Here is an 11925-nt window from a genome sequence, read left to right as displayed (position 1 = left end):
GGGCACTGGGTTTTGGAGTGGCAGTGGAGAGGTGGTCCTAGCATCAGTTTGTCTTCAGAGTGCAACAGTCAGTTGCCAGGTCATTAGAGTCCCTGAGGAGGGTGCTGACAGCCACTCAAAAGGCCAGGAGTTCACTCACAGGTCACGATGCAGTCTGCTGAAGAAAAATAGATGAATTGTGCTGTCTGACTAAAATGTTACGACTTTGTCAATAAAATGTGATGAAGATGTCAGTCTTTCTGACAACATAACTCCAGGGAAGCATTTCAGCTGAGAGGGTGGACTCTAGAGAAATGTGTTTAAAATGAGGTCTGAGTGGCCACCGCTGAGGCAGCCTGGGTATCAGGTGTGTCTGAGATGTGAGGCCCGTGTTCCTGGAGATCTGGATTGTCTCTGATAAAATTCTCCTACATTTGACCTTTGAATTTTTATACTTTTTTAACTACAAAAGTGTCACATCTCTTCTTTTCACTGTTAAATCTTTTGTAATAATGTCCCACATTACATGAATCTCCCCCATTAATTGCATTGTGCTCCAAATGCTACCAAAACATAGCTTCTTCTAACTCATAAGACAAGAATCACAAAATACAGATGATGTTGTTAAGAATGCTTCAGCAGTGACCTGATGAAATTAAACTCTAAAATAAAGGAATACTCCAGCAATTTAGTAGTGTCATTCAAGAGACTAATTAGAAAGAGAATAGTCAAAATTGGTTGGTATATGGTTTGTAACTTTGGATTTCTGTTATAGAGAAATTATCTCCAGTTCCAAGTTGAAGTACATGCATACATTCATCATCATGGTTATTTTTTCACAAAGCTCATCAAAACTGATTGAGATGAAGAACTAACAAAACTGGTTATTGACAAAATATTCACTTTAAAATCATGATATTGATTTCAACTATGTACAGTATATCAGCTACTGTATGTGTTACCACTTGTATGTGCTGCTGCATACATCCATGAGTACATGCATGTGAGTGTGTGTATACATATGGCCACTAGATGGAAGAAATGCAACTTACAGTCCATCAGTGAAGTGTCTCCAGTTGTGTACGTGGGTGTTTGTGTCCTACAGAACTCGTCATCACTGTCACTCCAACAAAGCTTGTCCTGTGATGTCCCAGATAAAATAAAAAGTCATGATAGGAACAGCACAGCTCAGAAAAAAACCCAAACACAGCAAACTTTTTTCTCATTTTAGTGTCACTCTCCTTCCACCTTTTTGTCCCTTGCCTTTTCCTCTGTCTGATCTGCACACATACCACACACACATACACACACACACACAGATGTAAGACTGAGAGGCAGGGAGAGCATTCATTACTTAGGGTGATGGCACACATTCAAACTGCCATAGGTGAAATCCTCTTCAGAAGTCAGTGAGCTCAACAGCTGCCCATGGCTGATATGACTGTGTGTGTGTGTGTGTGTGTGAGAGAGAGAGAGTTTTGCCTGGGCCTTTGAGAGAAGCACTCTCGGTGACGACTTACAGAGAGACAGAATGAGGACATCACAGGTGAGTGAATTTGCTCAAACTGACAAGTGTACAGGCACACACGTACACACACATGCTGTCTCACACACATGCAATCATGTCTCTGATCAGTTTCTGTTTCTCCCACACACAAATAACCAAGGCTTCTTCTCTGCTCTGCAGCACTGTCTATTCAATACCTGACAGGGCGCCCTATGGTGTGTACATGCACATATGTTGGTGTGTTCATGTGTGTTCATGTGTCAGGGAACCAGCAAAATGAATGACTGGTTCACTTACATACACTTACAGTAGCAAAAAAGAAAGTGAACCATTTGGAATTACCTGTTTTTCTAAATGATTAGGTTATAAAATGTGACCTGATCTAAGCCACAAGTATAAACAAAAACAATATGCTTAAGTTAATATCACACAAATGATTGGACCATTCTTCCTCACAGAGCTTCCTCTCTGAGCTCAGTCCACAGCATCTCTGCTGGGCTCTGACTGGGTCACTGCAAATGGCAGCTTTTATTGTTTTGAAGCCATTTTGTAATGGATTTACTTCACTGGTTAGGATCACTGTCCTGCTTCATCAACCAACCTCTACTGAGCTTCATCTGGCAGACAGCTACCCTGACATTATCCTGTAGCATTCCTTGATAAGCTTGGAAACTCATTTTCTCCTCTACAATGACAAGCGGTCTAGACCCAGAGGCAGCAAATCAGCTGCAAATCATGGTGCTCCTTCATCATACTTTACTACTTTCATCAGTCCACAAAACATTTAGAGAACAGTGGTGTTGTTGACTATCAAGGTGCTCTTTGTCAAACCTGGCAACTCTTTGCAGCTTGGCCATTGTTTCAGGGAAAATGAATTTCCAAGTTTATCAAGAAATCCTCTTGCCTGCATGCTGCTGTCTCCCCCTGTAGGTTTCCAGTGTTGGCCTCCAGCTCAGTGGAGGGGAAGCCCATCCATGCCACTGGCCTGCTGCCTATCCTCCAGAGGGCTTCTGTCTTTGCTGGCAAATATCCTAGCTGTCTCCCAGAAGAGGTGTGTGCATGTATTTAATTTAATGTATTTATTTCTTTTTAACACAGTAGCATGGTTTGCCAAATTGTTGACTGTGATGTAAAATAGAAAAGATGTGTAGCCCAAAGCATGCAAAAATTCTGGTATGGTCCTTCTATATTAATTATTTAACCTTGTATAACTATCAAGTATAACAATTTTAACACAGAAATGTCTACACTGAAATGCAGTCAACACACCACATTTTGGTCTCTCTTGATCAAACATGCTAGTTGTTATGTGGGTGTGTATTTAGGAGGAATGTGCAGGCAGACATAATGAAAACTGTCAGACAATCTTGTCTGCATCTGTTCATAAAGCAGTCTTTTACATAATGAGGTAAAAAAGAGTAATGAATCAACACCATATAATAAATACAACAAAACAATAAAAAACCTCTTCATTCACTGTGAAGTGCATGTTTGCATCATAATTATGATCAAAAATTTTATTTCATGAGCTTTTCACAAAGGTTCTTCATCACTGCTGTTGTTCTGTAGCTATTTTCAGTGATATTAATCAGCAGTGTTCAGTCACTGCCCTGTGAAAGAATTCTTGGCAAGGATCAATTTGAAACATCCTACCACTTCCTGCAGGTGTAAATGAACCATGATAAAACCCATGTCAAGCAGCAGTGAGGACGCCGCTGTGGAGAAGCTGGCTGACATTTTTTTTCCTCTGTTGCTTACCTGGAAGATGCAGCCAAATTTATGACAGCAGTGGAAATGAGAAATGAGAGGTGCTTGATTCAAGTAAATGGGGATTTGGGAGTGCTGATCTGGAGTCTTTTGTCTGCAAAAGCCTATTCTTCTTCCTTCTCTTCTCCTCCTTTTCTTTATCTCTTCAATCATCCTCTCTAATCCCTCCATAATTTTACCTTTATGATCACACATACCATGCCACTCATGATCATCCTACTCTTTACCTCCTAATGCAGCTGCTCAGTCATGTCTCTATAAAAAGAACAGAGCCCTGCACATACTGCTAGTAAATCACAAAGCCAACATATCAATTTTTGTAGCTACACATGCAATAGTTACCATTTTTATGTAACATACAGTATCATTTACTATGTATAAGTATATACATATATAAATATATTCATTATTTTACAAGACATCTACTGCTGCTGCTATCTCTCATATTTTTGCTACTGTTGATTTTATGTCTGTAGTTTCTACATTTCTTCCAAAATCTCTTTGTTCTTCCTCATTTCTTCTCTTCCCTCTGTCTGCTCGTTTCCTTCTTCCTCACCCTTGCCAACCTATCACCTTCTGTCTCCTTTAGGCTGCAACCTTTGTTATCTATCCTTTTCAGATAGGAGCATTAATTTCTCAAGGTCTATCTGTGGCACACAGTGGCTTCGTGCTGCCTCACTTCTCCTTAAACACAAATTGATTTCATGCTCAAATCTATAAATCACAGACAGTCCACACTATGTTTCTGTCTCCTATTTTCCTTACATCTCACTTTGTATCTCTCCTCCTTGGGTCTCTGCCGATGTACACCTGCGTGCAAATGTATGTGCACACACACATACACACATCTTTAAGCCTCACCTGAGGCGTGTGACGGCTGAATGGGCAGCAACACTAGGGGGAGAGAGTTGGGAGAGAAGCAGTGAAACAATGAAGGCCAGAGGCACCTGAAAGGTGGAACAATTTCAGGAAAGGCTGTGCAAGGGAAAATTGATGAGCTATTTTCATGCCACATTAAGTTATACCGGCCTTCAACTATGGGACTGCGCTCAGACAGAAGAGACCTGCCTCTATTGTGAACGTTAATAATCAACACAATGAAGTTATTACCCAACATTACATTTCACAGGCGTAGACAGCATCAAGAAGGGAGAAGGGGAGTTTGGAGGGAAATTCCAGTGAATTGTATCAAATGCTGCTACCTCCAGCTCAGCCTCATTCATTTAATACGTTTCAAATTCATTTCGGTGGATATCTGGATGAATGTGATCACAGTCTAGCAGCACTGTATAATGGGGAAACTACAAAGTGGGCATTTTTATTACCACATCCTTGATGTCTGTCCATTGTCATTAATGTGATAATAGAGGCTAGTGGGTGTGGGGGACCTTGCATTGGCTTTACTTCCTTTTATAATTACAACCACTCTAATCATGTCCCATTGCTGTCACTCTGGGCAACATCACAGTGACAATTAAGCCCCCTGTTGTGCTTCTACATGCCTATGATTGCTACACTGTGTAAGTACATTAATGATACAGCATCTGAAAGGGGTCATTATCAGCAGAAGTAGGGCTGATATCCAAATCATTATCATATATTGTGTTCACACATGCCTGTCAGTCGAGTCCCCAGCTAATATGTCTGTGGGAATACATGATGGTACCAATATGTTAACAGTGCTGCTCGTTGTCAGGGGTGACAACAGGAACAAATTGTTTCTGTAAAAGCTATATGAATGTATTGACACTGTTTGGATTGCATTGTGTTTCTAATGTCTCTGGACACCTAAAATACACACAGTGCTACTGTATATTGTGTCTCTAAGAGACCCATGTGAAAGTTTTTTTTTTTAACCCAGTGGACACAATTGTAGACAATTTGAGTGAAATGATTCTGACCATAGAGGCTCGAACCCACATTAAATGTTATAGGTGTTAATTGAGCTCATTCTATAGATTTTAAAGTGTTATTTTATTACATTTCTTGTAATCTGTTGATTCTTGTTTTTTATTTTCTGCATCATTGTACACAGAACAAGGAAACTGAATGCAGGCTATGACTCTTAGAAACTTCATGTTTTTGCAAATGACCAAACTCCAAACTGAAATAGATAAAGGGTGATGAAACAGAGTGGTGCAGCGAGTGCTATGTTTGTTCACTCTTGTTTCTGTTCCTACTCAAGAAACACATGCTCTTAAGTATGCCTGCAGGAAAGTGGGGCACAAATGGCAACTATTCTGCCTACAAGGGCATGAGTGTGCACTAAATTACAAGCTCAGTCAATAACAAGAAACATAATCTTTGATGTCTTTGTGACAGTGTAGCCAGACTTACTCAAAAACCAGCTGCTTGATTTTAAAAAGATCTTTTCTGCAGTAAATTAGATACAAAATGAGTTCATTATCTCCAGCTTCTTTTGCAAAACCACTCAAGCATTCTGTTGAATCCCAGTCTCTGTCTTAGCAAATATTGAGATCACAATTTTTGAATCACTGTTTAAACTGGTCTCACTTTCTAAACATACTTGCCTCCTCAACCCTCTACCAACTAAACTTTAAAAAAATCTTTGGCCAGTTTTAAGACCTACAAGGCTCAACATCATTAATGTATTTCTTAAAACTGGCATTGTCCTGTCTTGCTTTAAAAGCATCTACTTAGGAAACCACATCTTGATTCAAAGTTTCTAAATAATTATTGATCAGTGTCTAACCTTCCGTTCTTTTCAAAAGTACAAGAAAAAGTTTACTCAGCAGCTTTCAGCCTACTTATCAAACAACAGTCTTTTTGATTCTCTCTTCTCAGGGCTCCTGTCTGTCCCCAGAGTTAGTTTGCAGGCTTTAGGGCCTTTTCCTGTTGTGCCCTTTCCTCTGACCTAACCTCCCTGCTGGCATTAGACAGTCAGACTCTGTAAAGACCTTTATATCCAAACTTAAAACTCATTCTTTGGGTAGTGGCTTATTCTTTAATTACTTCAAGGCTTGTGCCTATTATCATTCTCCCTCTGCATCTCTATGACCACTTGAGCACATAGATTGGGTGCACATGAGCACCCAATCTATGTGCCTCTTTGTTCCTGCTTTCTCCTCCTTGTCCCGGCTTTTCACTTAGGTTCTCTGTGCTGGACCTTTGGCCATTGACCTCTCTCTGTCCCCTTGCTGTTGACATCTCATTTCCAGATGTTCTGAATGCAGACATGTCCTCCAGGAGTCACTGACTCTTTTCATGTCTCTCTCTATTTTTTTTACCCTGAATATGAAATTAAGTTTAGCTGTGGATAATAGCTTAAATTGTTTAGTTAAAATAAACAGAGTGAGCTGAGTGCACTCAAAAATATTGCGCTAAAAGCAATCTAAATCGATTAATGAGTTTAAGAATATAGAACTGAGGAATTCTGAGTTGTTAGCTCAAAACAAATGAGTCATATTCACACAAATAATTAACCTAAAAATGATAAAATTTAAGTACACTCCACATAAATTTCATTTGTGCAACCACTTGACATTATAAAATTAACCAAGTCCACATAACAGTTCCAGACAGTTGGGTCACTGTGTACGTCACTGTCTGTGTCCAGAAACAGTGTTTATTATTATAATGTAACTGACAGGTAATATTATCTCTCCTAAAAGTCCAAAAGGTAGAGCACACACACTTCAGAAAGTCATAGTAATGCTAAAAAGGTTGTAGATATCTACAGTGTTTATTTGTTGTGTCCCAATGCTTTTCTGTTCTCTCTGTCCTGTCCATTCACCCCAACCTGTTGATGCAGAAGGCCGCCCACCAAGAACTGGGGTCTGTCAGAGGTTTCTTCTGTTAAAGGGAGTTTTTCCTCTCCATTGTTGCCAAGTGCTTGCTTAAGGGGGATTTATTGGGTTTTTCCTCTATAATACTGTAAGGTCTAGACTTTATTCTGTAAAGTGCCTTGAGATTATTTTTGTTGTGATTTGGCACAACACAAATAAAATTTTATTGAATTAATAACAAAATCTATTCAAAGAAACGTATCAAAACTGACCATAAAAAAAGAGGGGATGTCTTGTTACTCTTCTGTTATTTTCAAACTTTGATGTGCTCAGTAAACCCGTGAAAAGAATTACATTTCATTGATGTGAGTAACACATTTCACCTGGGAGCAACACAAATAGAAATAAAGTTTATAAAATGTTTACTTTTTTCAGTTTCATTGCAGAAGACATTATGGACAACATAAATGCATCAGGCAATCAGCAGCCTATAGGGAGGTTGTTAAAAATATCCATAAACTTCCTTAAATTACATCTATTTGTTTCTTCATGGTGTTGATTTAAAGTGGTAGTTTAGCTATTCAGTTCTGCTGCTCCATAACATTAGGGAGTTTGGTGAATATCAAAAATTCCAAACGAATCCTCCAAAGCAAATGATAATACATGTTGTTACATGTATGCATGCTTGTATACAAGCACACTTTGGCCCACAGAACCTTTTCAATAGAAGGATTTCTGGACCTTCGTCATCATGGTGCAGAAATAAAATAAATAAAAACGTACATAATAAAATACACAATAAAAAGTACACTTCACTAGATACATTTATTTTGTGCAACCACTTAATATCATAAAATTAAATAACACTATAAAAGTTCCACCCAGGAAAGAAGCTAGAAAATTTTGGACAGGATGACCAGACTGGGGCACAAACTCAGAGAGGGGTGGCACATTTGAAATACATGTAAAAGGTTCATTAAACCCCTAGTTTTATGAAATAATAAACAATACATTATTAAAATTGTTTAATTTGTGTAAAAATGAGACACACATGGTTCTTCCTTTGGCCAACTTTGGATGCAGTCTTTATTTACTCTTGGCTTTGGACATTGACCCCCCCCCCGCCCCCCGACTGAGGTGAATCATGCCAAGTACTCCACAACAACACAATCAGGGAAATGAATGCAAATATCATGCTGCATGCATGATATAAAACAAAACTAATTTGACCAATATCAATTAGAGAAATGTTGGTTGTGATCATGACAGCTACTTCCCTAATGTTACATGATCTTTGTGATAAACACAGTTAAGGTTGTAGAAATGGTCAAGGATAAAAATTGTTTCACAGAGTCTCCCGAGTGAATGTCTTGTTTGTTGCTCAGTATAACATGTCACCTAACTCTGTCCTTTGCTTGTATTATAATTACTACAGCTGCTAGCAGTTGCCTAACTACAAAATATTACTGTTGGTCATAACACCCTGGTGCCAAAAACCACATATGGACTCATTTTTTACAGGAGGACAGTCTCCACTCTACAGCACCAGTGTGTAATGCATGCAGACTTTCTGTTGAACTCACAAGGTGAAAATTTTACACACTTGAATTGATACTTTGCAGATACAACCCTTACTGAAACTGCTCATTTGAGGATATCCAATGGTGGCATTGCTGTATGGGATTGCTTTATATGATACAAGCATCCGTGCTGCCAAACACATACTGTATCTTCTAAAAATGCATTTGTATTAAGCCTCTTTTGATTTTATCTGATTACTTGATATGTTAACTTCCAGAGTCTTGCTCAAAAACTTGAGGGCTGTGGGAAAAAATGTTTTGCCTTTATGGAGCGAACTTACTCTATTAGCTCTTCAAAGCCACCCTAAGTCCTTTTGAACAAAATACAAAATGAAGGAGCTCAAACATGAGAATTGAATCTCATACACATCAAAGTGTGTCAGATTAACCCACATCGTACACTGCATGACTAATTTTGTGCTATGAGGACAACACTTTCTACAATGTACATGTGAAGAAACAAACTGATTGTTGGTAACCCAAGAAAGAGCTACATGTCCCTGATTAAAATTCCATCTATTTAAATAACCAACAGCAAAGAAGACCATGAGGTTTGATTGCAAAGTCTTTTTATTTGTCCTTGTGTTCAAATACGGTCCTCTCTCAGCAGGGTCATCTAAGAAGCATGGACACACAATAACACACAACTCACACCAGAGCCTGATCATCTTCAGGTGGGATTTCTCTTTTGCCTTGAATAGAAAGGGGGGTCCAGTCAGCAATCTCCACATTTATTTAAAGTGAACAAGACTCCTGTTGTACACAACATAACTGTTTTCTCTGTGAACATTTGTTGCATTTTCATATATTTTTAGATTTGTCATTCTATATCAACAATTCATTCTAGTCATTTTAGCTTGGTATTTCATGTTATAAAACTGGACAAACTGTCGGTAGGAATGCCTTGTTTGGACATTGATTTATACAAGAACGCACACACACACACACATACACACAACAGTGGCATACACCCACTACCACACACATGCATGCATAGATACACTCACTCAGGTTGTGCGTATACACAAAGGCCTCACATTCTGTCACATACATGCACACAAACACACGTGTGTCCAGACGTAACACCCACACATGCTCAGTCAACACAGAGAGGCAGGTCTGTATATCTATGGGAGGGAGCTGTTACCCATGATCCCCAGCAATGTGTATGTTATATGATCAAAACTAAAGAAAATAAAAGTTATAAACAGCAGAGGGAGTCATCCAGTCATCGTCTGTAAACTTCGACAAAATGTTCTTTTAAAGTCCATTAGGACCATGACTGGTCCACAAGGTGTCAAAGTTTGGCACAATGTCATGTCTTGCTCTCTCTTTATCTCTACTGTACATTGACATGTACAATATTCACAGTGGCTCTTGTTGGAAGGAGCAGTTTTTATTTATTATTAAGTGATGAGGAGAAAGCACTGAAAGTTCACAAAGTCAAACAATTTAGCTCACCAAAAGGAAAGCACAATACTTTCCAAAGACAGACGGTGTGCTTTAAACATAGACATATTCTTTAGGCAGTGAAAAAGTGCTTGTTGTTGATGGGGACTTGGGATGCTGCTCTGCCAGTGTGATGCTCTGACTGTTGACGTCTGAGCACAGCCACAATGAAATTCACTTGATGGAGAGAGAAAAACACAAATACTGCAGGGCCTCATCTCTGGTTGGGAAAAAGGCAAAAACAAAGATGTCCACTGACAGCCATCCTGCCAGTGTTTGTCTTTTCTGCTTTGTGTGTTCGCATTTGACTTATTTTTGTTGCTTTTGTTATTTCAGTCAGTAGTCATGAAAAAAGAACTTGGTCCCATTTAAAAAAAATGTAATATACACACTGTACAGAGAAAATGAAAACTTAACAAAGTACAAATAAAAATATCATGTCAAACAATGATGACTAAAAAGATGTTTGTTAAAGATAGCATTCCTCTGTAGGCAGCAGGGGCATTGCAACAAGAAAGCAGTGCTATGTTTGTCACTTGGGTGAAATGGTAAGCAGCCACTACTTGCATTGGGCCTGATGTGCTTCCAGCTTTCTCTGTGCTTTTCATATTCCTGACCTCCTCAAGAACAACCCTCATGGTGTCTTTGTATCACTTTTCTTCCTCTGTCTTCAACAAAAGGTCAGGCCACTTTCTGCTCCTATAGAGTAAGAGATCTCCCTCATCTACTCCCCATTATGTCTTGATCCCATCACTTGCTTCCTCTCTAGGTCTTGTGCGCTCTCTCCGCCTGTTCATTTTCTCTCTTTCTATATTCCCTGCCCACCAATCTCTCACCCTTACAGTAGTGCCACTTGCTCCTTATCCACTCACAGGTGCAATGGAGCTGAAGAAGTAAAGCTGTCTGAAAAAAAGAAAAATGTTGGCATGCACATGCACAATCCCTCTTTGTTACTCAAAAATGACTGCACTTTTTAACCCCATCCAGCCCTGCCTTTCCCCTAATTTCTTGCCATTAGCTACAAGATCCATTTCCAACATGCCACTTGCTGTAACCTTGTGTTAATCTGCCGTTGATTGTTTGCAAAACCCATACACTTCACACATGGACACACAGACTCTCTCTTGCCCCACTATCATCAGAGTCTAATTAGACCCAGGAGTCAGGCGAGGCTGGGTAGTGGCTGGTCTCGTAGTTCAATTCACTGTATGGCCGAGAGGCTGAGTAGAAATCAACATAGTTGCCGGTGGATTTGAGGCCCAGGTGCATGCGCAGGTCTTCCCGTGGATCCCGGGGTGGTCCAGTTGAGCTTGGAGGCTGCTGGGGTTGGGCCTGTGCCTGGATCTGTGGCTGTGGCTGGGATGGGGGAGGTGGAGGTCCCTCATAGTATGCGTCATCAAAGCTCTGACTCTGGTTGTGAGGAGGAGGCTGTGACGGCTGAGGCTGGGGGAACGAAGGAGGGGGAGGGTAGGAGTCGTAGTCTTTTAGTACACCTGCTGATGGGCTGTCCTGCTGGGGCTGGGGGGGCACAATACAGGGCTGGGCTGGAGCCTGGTGGTGGCGGCAGCGAACAGAAAGTGGGAGGTGAGAGAGAGATGGGGAGAGCGAGTATGAGGTGGCGTGAGCATGAACAGAAAGTCATAGAAATGAAGAAAGTGGGAGCAAAATGAGTAGGGGAGGGAGGAAAGGTGAAGAGATAGAAAGGAATGTAGCAGGTAGAGAGTGAGCACAGGGAGGATCTGGGTTTGAAAGGCAGGCAGTCTGGCTAAACAGGCTCTGATAGGAATCGATTGGGAAGGATCTCAAGCTGTGAATTCTCTATTACATGCAGGTACTGAACAGGGCAATTCACCTCTAACACTAGAACTCTCACAGGGTAGTTGTGTGTTTGTTTGGA

The 11925-nt window shown here is 40.2% G+C and overlaps 1 protein-coding gene across 1 annotated transcript in view; it reads right to left on the bottom strand.

Moving 5' to 3' along the window:
- Window positions 1-9376: 9376 nt before the first annotated feature.
- The window catches only part of ctnnd2a (catenin (cadherin-associated protein), delta 2a), a 228182-nt gene continuing 225633 nt past the window's right edge, over window positions 9377-11925 (bottom strand). Inside the window, exon 21 of the mRNA XM_020606459.1 lies at window positions 9377-11579. Coding sequence (XP_020462115.1) covers window positions 11178-11579 — 402 coding nt within the window. The 3' untranslated portion in view covers window positions 9377-11177. The remainder of the gene's footprint in view (window positions 11580-11925) is intronic.

The sequence above is a fragment of the Monopterus albus genome, unplaced genomic scaffold (genome assembly GCF_001952655.1).
Source record: "Monopterus albus unplaced genomic scaffold, M_albus_1.0 scaffold78.1, whole genome shotgun sequence".
Classification (NCBI taxonomy): Eukaryota; Metazoa; Chordata; class Actinopteri; order Synbranchiformes; family Synbranchidae; genus Monopterus; species Monopterus albus.
Note: the sequence above shows the minus strand (reverse complement) of the source record. Positions and strands in the feature narration are given on the sequence as shown.